Source organism: Thamnophis elegans, chromosome 6, assembly GCF_009769535.1.
Source record: "Thamnophis elegans isolate rThaEle1 chromosome 6, rThaEle1.pri, whole genome shotgun sequence".
Lineage (NCBI taxonomy): Eukaryota > Metazoa > Chordata > Lepidosauria > Squamata > Colubridae > Thamnophis > Thamnophis elegans.
Window position 1 is genome coordinate 50849395 of NC_045546.1, and position 13221 is coordinate 50862615.

The following is a 13221-nucleotide window of genomic DNA, read 5'->3' on the forward strand; positions in this document are numbered from 1 at the left end:
ACATCTACAGAAGATCTGTGGTTAGTTCTCCAAGATGTTTTGAACAAACTACCAGCCAAGTTCCTTCCAAAACTTTGTGTAAGTGTACCTAGAAGAATTGCTGCTGTTTTGAAGGCAAAGGGTGGTCACACCAAATATTGATTTGATTTAGATTTTTCTTTTGTTCGCTCACTTTGCATTTTGAAAATTGACAGAAATAAACAATCATTATTTATATTTCTGAAAGCATTCTTTGTTTACAGCATTTTTCACACCTGCCTAAAACTTTTGCACAGTACTGTATGTCTCACCACCATGAAGAGGTTCTGCATTCTCCCAATACAATCTGTATTGTATTCTGTAAAATCCATATTCTATTTAAGGATCATATAATGTATAAGGCTCATATCATAACACAAGACTAATCAGGCAGATGGCATTCTAGTAACTTATTTTCAGGCAAATTTATTTAGAATACAGGAGTTAATAATATTGAAGATAAATCAAAGAAAAAGAATATAAAAATAACCAATCTGAATAAGTCTTGTTAAACATAAAGCATTATGGAATGCTCTTTAGAGCACTCCTGCTCTTTGATATATTCACTCACATTATCAGAATAAAATATGCATTCCTTTATAAAAAGGAGTATTTAATTAATCACCTTATTTCAGTTCATTCTACATAGACTATAACAAAATAAGACTTCAAATAAGGCTATCAATACTCAAACTTAGGAAACTGCCTTTTATTGAGTCAGACCACTGATTCTCCTAAGCCAGTGATGGGCAACCTTTTTGGCGTGGTGTGTCAAAAATCGGCAAAAAATCGAGCATAACTCGCGTTGTGTGTCACTTCGACAAAAACATAATTTTGCGCAATTTATAGTTTAAACTACAAAAATATATAATTGCAATATAATTGTATTTAATAAACCAAAAACAAATTATTTAACATACCTGCTTAGTAACTTCTTTGTTCATCAGTCACTTTTTTCAATGCCATTGTAACTCTGGTCACTAAATGTTTTCCCCCTCCTCGAGACTCCTCACTTCTTCCTTCATTCCTCTTGCTTATCTACCTTCACCTTATCTGTCTTCTGCTCTTTCCCTCTCTTCCTTCCTTTCTCCTTCCATCCTCTCTTCTTTCCTCACTCACTCCCTTCCTCCTTTCCTCTTCCTTCCTCCTTCCATTCTTTCAGCTTCATTTCTTTTGCCTATCTACCTTCTCTGTCTTTCTGCTCTTTCCATTTCTCTCTTCCTCTTCGCTTCTGTTCCTTCCTCCTTCCCTCCTTCCCTCTTTCTTCCTTCTTCCTTCCTTCTGCCTATCTACCTTCACCTTCTCTGTCTTTCTGCTCTTTCCCTGTCTTCCCCTTTCCTCCCTCCCTCCCTTCTTTCCTTTCTAGTTCCATCTTTTCTTCTTTCCTCTCTCCCTCCCTTTTTCTTTTTTACTTCCTTCCTCTTTCCTCTTGCCCATCAACTTCATCCTCTTTGTCTTTCTGCTCTTTCCCTCTCTTCCCCCTTTCTTCCTACCTCCTTCCCTCTTTTCTCCCTCCCTTCTTCTTTTTCTTCTTTTTTTATTCCATCTTCCTCCTTCTCCTCCCATTCTTTCTCCTTCCATCCATCTTTTCTCCTTCCATCTTCTCCCCCCTCCCTTCTTCTTTTCCTTCCCCCCTCCCTCCTTCCTTCCTCTCCTTCCCTTTCTCGCACACAGGAAGGGGAGGGGAGGCTTTCTAGTCGCTTTCACAGCATAATTTCTTTATCTAACTTTTAAAAAACAGTGTGCAAATCAAACTTGAGATTTTCGTAACCTGCGAAGCACCAAGTTATTATCTTCTGTTGTTACAAATTCGCAGCTACTCCATTCTTTCCGATAGGGAACTGCATTTCCCAAGATGCCTCAGGTCCTCAAAGCGCTGAACGCGGTTTTGCAATTGACTCCAGCGAGGCCCGGTAGCCGCCGGCTGGGGTGGCTGTCAAGGCGCTGACAGCGGAGCAGACGCGCCATTTGTTACTGCTTCCAGCAATCGAGACGGACGAGGGAAGCGGCGGTGGCGGACGTCAGCAGCGACTGTAACGACCGCGCGGGCGAGGTGCGGAGGAAGAACGGAAGGTCCCTCCCGCCCGCGACGACGGCTCCAGCCATGGACGAGCAGGCTGGCCCCGGCGTCTTCTTCAACAACAACAACGCGCTGCTCTTGCCGCCACCTCCGGGTGGGAAGCAACCACGCCTTGCCAACTCGCTTCCCACCTCAGCACAGGGGCCGCACAGGCGTGGTTGCTTCCCATCCGGAGGTGGCGGCAAGAGCAGTGCGTTGTTGTTGTTGGGGCCAGCCTGGTCGTCCATGGCTGGAGCCGTCGTCGCGGGCGGGAGGGACCTTCCGTTCTTCCTCCGCACCTCGCCCGAGCAGTCGTTACAGTCGCTGCCGACGTCCGCCACCGCCGCTTCTAATTAATATAATTCTCCCTCTCTTTTTCACTCTCTCTCCAGCACACAAACGCAAATGCATAGGGCAGCCCACCTCACACACAGGTAACTCCGGGCAGCTTACAACATTATGATGCACGTCTCCCCATAGGAGAGGAGATGGGGAAGCCGGGGGCCCAGAGATCACCCGGGGGATGCCGAGGATGCCTTACCAATCGAAAGCCGGCATACCTCGTCATAATGGGGGATGGATTTCTTGCCAGGAAACGCGAGGGTTGGACAACGGCGGAGGCTCGGGTTTGTTTTTTTCCCCGGGAATAAAAGTGAACATAAGACTTCTAAATCCCCAGCAAGAAAAGAAATGCAACTGTAGTGGTCTCTCCCCCCCTTCCTCTAAAGAACAAATGTTATCCTGCCGCAGAAGCGAAGAAATCTCAGATTTCGCCCTTCTGCAACAGCCTCCCTCGGGATCCCGCTCCTCCGCTACAGATGCATCGCGTCCCAACAGCGGAACGTCTGGTCACCTTAGGGATGAATCCTGTGCGTGTCACCCCAAATGGCTACGCGTGTCAGCACTGACACGCGTGTCATAGGTTCGCCATCACTGTCCTAAGCTATATATTAAGAGTTCTCCACGATTCCAGGCAACATTATGGATATCAAGGACTGAAATAACCATTGGCTTACCTGAAAGGTCCTTTTCTGTGCGCTACGGGAGAGTCCAAGCAAGCAAGGGTTAAATTCTGTCCTTTTGCCCAATGGACTGGATTGAAATTCTTGACCACGCCTCCTGGTCTCCCGGTATCTTCAGTTTTTCAATGAAGGCATGGTCTCGAAAGGTAAGTCAATGTCAATGTTCCATCCTTCTAAACAATGTCCACAAATGAAAAGTAAGAACAACTCCGATGCAAAGGAGATAACTTCAGGGTGGGATTGGACTCTCCCACAGCGCACGGAAAAGGATCCTTCAGGTAAGCCAATGGTCATTTTCCCGTACGCTGCTTGGAGAGTCCAAGCAAGGGACATACGCAAAGAAATGTCCAAGGGCGGGAACAACAAAGAGTAACAACACAACCCTAATGCGTCTCAGAAACAGCCTGCAGCACTCTCCTGCCAAAGGCCGCATCTACGGATGCAAATTTGTCCAGTTTGTAGTGTCTGACAAATAATGATGGGGACACCCAGATCGCCGCTTTGCAGATCTCTTCGACCGATGCCTGAGTGGCCCAGACCGCCGTCGTGGCCGTGCTGTATGTAGAACGTGCCATCACTCGAGAAGGAACAGGCCTGCCCTACTGTTCGTAGGCCAGGGAGATGCAAGCCTTGATCCATCTCCCAATGGTGGACAAGGTGATCTTTCGACCAACGAGATCCGTTGAAAAGCGACAAACAAGGCCTCCGACCGACAAAGGGGAGCCGTGCGTGTGATGTACCTCTTGACTGCCCTTCGAACAGCAAGAGAGTGCCAACAACGCTCCCTCCGGTCATGGGCAAAAGTCTGGGAGGACAACTTCCTGGGCATGGTGAAAATATGAATTAATTTTTGGTACAAACGATGGAGCGAGAAGGAGGACAACTCTGTCTGGGTGGATGGTACACAAATTGCCCCGGACCAATAGAACCACAATTTCCAAAATCCTGCGGGCTGAAGTAATGGCAACAAGGAAGGCAGTTTTAAGAGACAGGTGTCGTAAGGTCGCATGATGTAATAGCTCAAGGGGGGGGGGGGCAGTGAGAACCCTGAGCACAGTGGCAGGATCCCAGGAAGGAGAACAATGGACAACCTGGGGACTCAGGTTGGAGGCGCCACATAGGAAGCTGCGTACTTCCGGGTGCCTGCTGAGTGGCTGCCACAGGAGAGCACCGTGTACAAGGCTGATACTTGGCGTCGTAAGGTGTTAGTGTCTAGACCCCTATCAAGGCCCTCCTGTAGAAAATCTAGGATTTGAGGGGGGGAAGCGGCTGTTAGTTGAAGATAGCGTGTCATACACCAGCTAGCAAAAGTGGTCCAGGTGGCATCATAGATCTGCAAGGTGGTGGCTCGTCTGGAGGCTTGGATGGGTGTTGATCACCTTGGTAGAATAGTTGGCTCTCCTCAGGAGGTCCCTCTCAAGTGCCATATGGTTGGCTTGAGCCACTGGGGCTCCAGATGCGTAAACACTCCCTGGCTGAGAGAGACCAATTCCTGAGGAATCTCCAGTGATGTGCGATGGACAGGCACGTCAGATCGGCAAACCAAGTCCGTCAGGGCCAGTATGGAGCCACCAAAAGAACCTCTGCCTGCTCCTCCAGAATCTTCCTGATCAGTCTGGGAATGAGCGCCAGTGGAGGAAAGGCGTAGAGCAGCCCCGGAGGCCAGGGGGATCGAAGGGCGTCGACCCCTTCTGCCCGGGGGCATTGGAATCTGGTGAAAAATTGGGAGAGCTGAGCGTTCTCCAGAGTAGTGAACAGGTCAATCCGGGGATGACCGAACCTCTGAGATAATTGGTGAAAGAGGCGCGGATGGAGGCGCCACTCCGAGTTGTCTAGTCTGGTGCTGCTCAGCCAGTCCGCCTTGACGTTGTTCACTCCGGAGATGTGCTCCACCCGAATGGATTGTAGGTGACGTTCCACCCAACGACCAATCGCCTTCGCCTCCGTCATGAGGGACCGGGACCTGCTACCCCCTTGCCGATCAATGTGTGCCTTTGTTGCCACATTGTCGGTGAGGACAAGGACATGGTGATGTTGGATGTAGTGCTGGAACTTGTGAAGTGCTAGGCTGACAGCCCTCAGCTCCAACCAATTGATGCACGAGAGATCGCGAGCTGACCACTATCCCTGAGCCACTATCATGTGCAAGTGAGCTCCCCAGCTGAAGATGCTGGCATTGGTTGTGACAGTCAGTCTGGGCGGTTCCTTGAAGTAAGTCCCTTTCAGGAGGGCTGGTGAAAGCCACCACTGGAGAGAACGAATGACTTTGGTGGGTAGACGTACCTTGACTGGTAAATTGCTCTCTGCATTGGCAGGAGAAACCACTGCAGATCTCTCATATGGAATCTCGCCCAAGAAACAATCGAGAGACACGAGATCATCTTCCCCAGCAATTGTGACAGGGTGACAGGGTGACAGTGCGAGTGCTGGGGGAGAGGCGAACCTTTTGGACCAGTTCTCGGAGACTTTCGACGCGGTCCGGTGACAGGAAGACTTGGCAAGATGGTGTCTATCACGATCCCCAGGTGCCGAATCCTGGTGACTGGAGTCAGGTGGCTCTTTTCAAGGTTGAAGGTAAAACCATGATTCTGCAACGTCCACATGGTGATGCGTAGATCTTATGTTGCTTGAGCCAGCGACGACTGAATCAAGATGTCGTCTAGTTAACACTGTAGGCAGATCTGTCGCGACCTTAGGTGGGCAGTGACAGGATCTTCATAAATGTCCTTGGGGCTGACGACAGGCCGAATGGAAGAGCCCTATATTGAAAGTGGGTCCCGGCATAGAAGAATCTTAGGTAGCGTCGGTGCTCGGGCCTGATGGGGATGTGGAGGTACATCTCCTTCAAGTCTATTGATGTTAGGAAGTCCCCTTGACGAATGCAGCCCAAGATGAATTGGAGGGACTGCATTTTGAACTTTTTGTAGGCCACATAATGGTTCAACTCCTTTAAATCTAATATTGCTCTCCACCACCACCAATCCGAGCTTTGGGGCACTAGAAAAAGAGTGGAATAGAACCCACTGCGTTCTTGCTCGGGGGGACCGTTTCTATAGCCCTGATCTTTTTGAGGTGATGGATCTCGGCCTTCATGAGACCCCTCTTGGTGGGGCATCTGGAAGTCAGGCAACGAATGAAGTGGCATGGAGGGGGGGGGAGAGGAATTCCAGAGTGAGGCCTATCCAAATCGTTTGGAGCCCCCACGCATCCGAAGTAATCTCCTCCCACTGGGCGGCAAAGAGTTGGAGCCGTGCCCCTATGGGAGGATTGGGATGGTGGTCACTTGTTCCAACAGAAGGGCTTGTTTCCAAACCCTCCCCGAAAAGGACGCCGGGAGTATGGCTGCTGATGGGCCCCGTCCCAAAATCACTGTCGATCCTGATTGCGATCCGTCTCTTGAGCATAGGAACACTGAAAGGAGGAGTTGTTGTTTGGAGGATCAGCTAGGCAAGAAGCCTGCCTGCGGGAGGAGGAGGAGGATGAACTGTGGTTCGATTGCCTGGAAACCGTGGGCATCACCTTCCGCTTATCCTTGTTCTCAACTAAAACTGAGTCAAGGGCCTCCCCAAATAACTTGCCCCCTTTAAGGGGAGCGGAAGTAATCTTCCACTTCGAACGCATATCTGCGTTCCAGTGGCGTAGCCATAAGAGTCTACGAGAGGTGACATTAGAGGCCATGGCGCACGAAGCAAACTTCGCTGTGTTAAGGATGGCATCTGCAGAATATTCCACCACGGCTACAATTTTGTTTACGTTATGCCGCAGTCTGCGTACCCTGCCAGGAGCCTAGTGAGTAACTGGCGAAGCCAGGCAATCGTGGCCCTATTGAAGAATGAGGCGGAGGTGGCCGCTTTAATGGCCCAAGCTGCGGCTTGATGGGTTTTGTGACAAGCCCGTTCAGCTCTTTTGTCCTCCGCCTTAAGTCCCTCTAGAAGGTCCAGTGGGAGCACTAAAGTGGAAGTGAGAGCCTGAAATGGAGGATCAACGGAAGGGGGCTTAAGAAGCTCTTCCATGGTAGGATCTACTGAGTAAAAGTGTTTGTCATTACCGCCAGGGGTTGGACTACATCTTTAAAGAGTTTGAGAGAAGGGACGATTTCCTGAGCGGGGACCTTCTCATCGAACAGGCATTTACTGTGATCCGCAGGTGCCTGATCTGGAGGCATCGCCACCTCCATGTGGGTGGACATCTTGGCCTTGAACAGGATTGATTTGAACAGGGATGGTTGAAACAATCAAGCAAAGGCTGGTTTATCTGGAATGGGGTTCTCATCATCCGATAAGCCATGACCCCCCCACATCTCATCATCCCAAACCGATTCAGCACTGGCCACTGATGGGGGCGGAGATGAAGGCCTGTGGGGGTACTGTCACTCTCCAAGGCCCTGAGGGGGCTGCGGAGCTAGAGGGGCTTGAGGCACTGGAGCGGCCTGAGCAATGGGAGGAGCTGGCTGTGGAACCTGTGGTTGTGCCTCGCACTTTTGCTGTAGCAATCACCTGCCTCATTTCTGCTGAGAGGCCTGTGCCCAGGTCTTCTACTGGGTGGGTCCCACACTCACAGGCCTGAAATTGGGATCCCTGGCTAGAGGAACAGGAAGAGAGGAACCCTCCCTATCAGAAAGTAGGTCGCACTCAAATACGTCCGCACCCCCCCAGGGAGGGGGACCTGGACCCCCTGGAGAAACCTCTTTGAAAAAAACTCCACACTCAGAGATAGTGGGAGGAAGAGAGGGGACCCCAACTGGATCCTGACCGATAGGGCTTCCTAACTGATCTGACTGGTAGACTTGTGCCACAATCTGCCTTTGGGCCTTTGCGAATTCTTTCTCCAGGGCCTTCTGGCGTCTGGAAGCATCCTTTTCCTGTGCCTTAGATTGCTGCCTGGAATAAGGCTTGCTGCTCTTGGTCCCCCCAATGGCTTCCCTTGCAGCCCTGCCCGCCTTCCTGAGATAGGGCCCCGTCGGATTGGGGGACTGGCCTGTTGGAAGGGGGTCCATGGAGATCTCATCCGCCATGGTGGTAGTCAGTTTCTGCAGTGGTCAGGCAGAGATCTGGCAAGTAGAGTGACTGCTGGTAATTCGCTGGGAAGCAGGGCAAGCGTGGAGGATTGTGAAGGAGTGCACCGGAGATCGAAAGGCTAGATGTGGAGGTTGGCCTCGGCCAGAGAAACCTCTGAAATAGCCCAAAATTCTCGCCACTTCAAGAGAGGGCTCTGATCGCCGTCCTGACTCTCTCCAGTCGCCGCTGAGAAAACGTGGCAATTGCACAAACGGTGGGAAACTTTGCCACTCGAAAATGGCCATGGTAAGGGGGCGGCACCCAGGGAAGCACCATGTTGCCTCCGCTGTAGAGGGGAAAGCCAGATGTTGCTCCGCTCCAAAACTCACCTGAAGAATTCAGCGTCTCGCCACGCGGATTGCCTGACAGACAAACCCCAGCGGTAGAGAGCCAGCTGGCTAGCAGCTCCCAGTGCCCAGATTACTCTGGGACGCCTGGAGAGCTGAGCCTCTCTGTCGTGATGCAGAGAGGCGAAGGAATTTAATGCTGCTAGAAGGAAAAAAAATGTCTAGGCAAGGAACAAATAAGGAATAAAAGGGAACCGAATGCTTGTAAAGGATACAGGTAAGAAAAAGAAGAAAAGTCTCAGGAGTGACTAAGAAGACGTCCTAATGGGCAATGGACTGAATTGAAAAACTGAAGATACCGGAAGACCAGGAGGCGTGGTCAAGAATTTCAATCCAGTCCATTGGACAGAAGGACAGAATTTAACTCTTGCTTGCTTGGACTCTCCAAGCAGCACATGGGAAAATTGAGATTTTTTTTAAATCTAAAAAGTGTGGTCCTAATTCCTACCTTCATTATTGGTGGCATCTTCTGTCACTGAGGTTGTACTGCTAGCTCCTGCTGCCATGTCCAGAAGTGGCTGAATTATTTCTATTTTAAACACACCATTTTTCTGCCATAGGTTGAGGACACGAACTATCTTACTCTGTTCAACAAGAAATTAGGTCAGTTTACTTTTTTTTTCAATTTAATCTTTTTTAAGCACTACTCAGAAAATACTCTCCTGCTGCACATTTAACTTTCATGTACTATGAACCAAGGAACATGTTTTGAGCTTATGCACTTCCTTCCCATTATTCAAAGAAATGTAAGATATTCCAATCTGAGTATCTTTTATTCTGAGAAAGGAGTAAATGCATTGAGCTGCAATACAATATCAGTCTCTCATTGGAGATGGAAGAGGGAAAGTGTCATCTAATCATCTAGCCTTTACATGTGAAAAAAAGATCAGGAAGAGGGCAAACTATCTAAAAGCATGAGTAACTAGGAACAGAGACAACATTACATAAAAATCAACTCAAACTCCAACATGTCTCAAAGCCTTATTTGGAATATATTATTCTAAACTTGGCAAAATCTATTTTACAACAGAATATTTAGAAATCAGATTTTTAAAAATTATATACAACAGAATTCTGAGTTACATGACAGATAATGGAATCCACCCCCACCCCCAAAATGTTCACTCAGGCATAGCCAGTTTACTATCACTAGAATCTGCTTCTTGATCAAGGGTTCCAGATTTTTTTAACTTACAAATTACATAGGCTGAGAACATTTGAAAATCCCTGTTCTAAATCCCTGATCATATCAAGTGTTGCAGTAATATTATTTCAAATACAATAAAATCCAAATTATAGGACTATATCTACATTAGAAAATAGGATTATGCAGCAATGTGGATCCAAAGAGTAAAAAGCTGGTTCAGAATGTAAGCAGGTGCTTATATAGCAATTGTTAACAAATGCTCAAAGCTAATGTAATAGTACCAATAATTGCTGTACATGTGTCCATCCAATCATTTTGCACTCCCATTGAAAAGTTCTTCCAATCAAAGTAATGAGGAAAAAGTGCCTCACAAAATTGAAAGCAAAGTAAAAGCAACATTAAACTTAAAGGCCTTATTCAAAACCAGAGTCCTATTTAACAATCATTGAGTCTCTATCCTAAACAAATGCTCATGTACAGGTTATAAATTAATGAATATAAACAAAGCTAAAAACAACAACTCTACCTTATCTTCTGATGGACAGAGATATAAATACTGGAATGTGGCAGTTATATTCTTACAGAATCTTGGCCCAAAAACATCCTTGTCAGTTCCAAATTGATGACGAGATTGGCGAACAATGGAGTCAATAACATACAGTCCAGGAACTTTATATTCAGGTTTACACTAAAGAAAGAAAACATATCACCATTTCTAAATGCACCACTGAAGTTTAACATATTAACATTAATGTAAGTCTGTTGGATAACTTGGATAACAATTTCAGGTTTGACCAAAAAATATTCCTTTCTTATGCATGAGCTTCTAGCATATTTAAGGGATTCAAAATGATGCCCAAAATCATGTTTCTATATTTCCAGTAGTTTCTCCTAGTGCCTAGGTCACTCTCTCCAAACTATAGTGTCCCCTTTTGTTTCGCTACCTGCTGTCTCATTTCTCCATGGACAATGTGTTGCTTTGGTGCACCTACTTTCTGAGAAACCAACATCACTAGTTCTTTGCAATGGGCTATGATTCTGTATCTGAGTTTCTAACTTGGAGACTATAGGACCATGATGGCGAACATATGGCACACGTGCCACAGATGGCATGCGGAGCCATATTTGCTGGCATTGCTAGCAGCTCCAGCATTGATTTTTGGCCTTCTGGAGGGCTGGGGGAGGCCGTTTCTGCCCTCCCCAGGCTCCAGAGGCTTTCCTGAAGCCTGGAGAGGGTGAAAACGCCCTCTGGAAGCTGGATCCATTTCTTGCTTCCGAAGTGCCTGGGGGGGGGGGAGCCATTTTCACCCTCCCCAGGCTTCAGGAAAGCTTCCAGAGCCTGAGGAGGGTGAAAACTCCCTTCCCCGTGGGGCAGAGTGTCGCATACACATGCATGGGGGTTGCGCACACATGCGCAGGTGGGAGGGGTGCATTGAATTGTGGGTATTGGCACATGTGCACACACAATAGCACACACATGCACAATTTTAGCATGTCTTTACAAAAAGGTTCGCCATCATTGCTATAGGATCACCTGTGGTGGAATTTTAAACAAAATACAAAAGTCATACATGACCAATTGTCCCTCTCTTAAACTTTTCAGTTTAATTTCAAGTATTTTCACATTCTACCTCTTATTCAAATATCTTGTCCTCTTGTCTATTATTTTCCTTGATATGGATAGAGTCTATTTATTTTATTTATTAAATTTCTATGCTGCCCATCTCCTCTACAAGGTGACTCTGGACAGCTCACAAATGATAAAAACAAATGAAAAATAGATAAAATATTAAAATGAACTGTCATTAAAATGTTATTAAAAACCACTAAAAGCACACCTAAAGATCAAAGAAACAGAAACAATGGGGATTAGATCTTCTTAAAGCCTTCCCTATTGCAAAGGTTACATACAATCCTACATGGTAAGCAGGACTGGAGGTGAGCAGAATGTTCCTATTGGTGGAATAGTGGCATTTATTTGACCAGTTTTTCCATCCACCCAAACAGAATGCTGACAGGGTGTAGACTAAACTATTCCACTTCAAACCAGATCAGAATTGTTAAGGGAAAAGGTTTAACCTCACTCTACACTGCCAGCCTCCACAAAACCTAGGAAATAAAATAATTCCATGATCTGTTCAATATCCTTTCTCAGATGTTATATGTGACAAAATGTTAATATGGAGAAAACTACTGAGTCTTTACAACTTATTTTGAGTTACGTAATTCCACTTACCTTTTTAATAAACTTCTCTACAATTTGGACTACATGTTTGTAAAGCTGAAAGGAAAAATTAAATTTATTTTATTTGGTTTTTTTTTCATTCCATAAAATATATAGAAAAATACTATTTCATTTTTACAGGTATAAATTGCAGAGCACTACAATTATAATTAAAAGCAAGATGGAACCTTTTAGGAATTATAGAATTCTTTAAACATCAGTTCAGATTTAACATTAAATTTAAATTAAATTTTTAAAAGAGCTTTACATATACCATGAAGAATACATATTAAAAAGATGAATCCAAATATTCAAGGTTTGAAAAATAATGAAAATGAACAAACTCTTGCTTTACATGTAAAAAGAACATAATAAAATACTACAAATCTTATATTTTGCTATGATAAGCCAATTTTGCCTATGATAGAAAAAATATTCTTTATTAAGTTACCTTAATAGCTTTAATGGCAGCTTTAGTGATGAGAATCATCTTTGCACGAGAAATTGGAGGCTTCATCTCCATCAATGAGAAGAGCTAAAAAAAATGTAACAAAATTAAAAATTCAATATTTCTAGATAAAGAAATATGTTATTTACTACACTATGTAATCATTCTAAAATTATAAAACCATTTATTCTGATTTGGAATCTTAATATCTCAATAAGACTGTTCTCTACTTTCATGAAAAGTTTATTACTTTGTAATACTATATATTACCACTCCATTATAAATAAACATTTAACTCATTAGGATAAAAGCGTGTTCTATTTTAGAAATATGCCACAATCAATTATATTGTCAAGAAAGTAAAGGAAAACTGCAAAGGAGTGTTGATTTTCAAGTTCCTCCTCAATAGCAGCAGATAAAATGACAGAAAACAAGGAAGCCTAAAAATTGTCAATACTTGCACCTACTAAAAAAAAAAGGAGAGAAGCACACAGAACCAAATGTATGCAGATAGCACTTAATGATTTCATTGAACAAGTTAAATGGACAAGATATTTAGAATCACTAGTTCCTCCTAAAAGTAACTACATATAATAGAATAGTTACACAATGGGCTAAAATGACTTTGTACCATCCTCAAAGATATATTGGTGCCATATACTGTTTCTTATTTAAAAGATTCTTTCATTAATGAGCTCAAATGAATTTTGAGTTAGAAAAAAAGAAAAAGAGCTAAAAACTGAACATTTATTTCATGCTACCCTTCGAATATCCCAGATATAGTACAAATAATACAATATAATACAAAATATTCTTAATTTTAAAAAAACTTAAGATCTAGAGAAAAAAATCTAAGAGTGTTTAGCATATACTAATATTGAAGTCAAGAGAGAGGAAAA

The 13221-nt window shown here is 45.0% G+C and overlaps 1 protein-coding gene across 4 annotated transcripts in view; it reads right to left on the reverse strand.

Moving 5' to 3' along the window:
• SCAF4 (SR-related CTD associated factor 4) overlaps window positions 1-13221 on the reverse strand; it is an 83025-nt gene that overhangs the window by 35909 nt on the left and 33895 nt on the right. For all 4 annotated transcript variants that reach the window (XM_032220015.1, XM_032220014.1, XM_032220017.1 and 1 more), the window contains exons 2-5: window positions 12326-12409; window positions 11887-11931; window positions 10177-10338; window positions 8952-9087 (exon numbers count right to left, since the gene is read on the reverse strand). In XM_032220015.1, the coding sequence (XP_032075906.1) occupies window positions 8952-9087; window positions 10177-10338; window positions 11887-11931; window positions 12326-12409 (427 nt within the window). The remainder of the gene's footprint in view (window positions 1-8951; window positions 9088-10176; window positions 10339-11886; window positions 11932-12325; window positions 12410-13221) is intronic.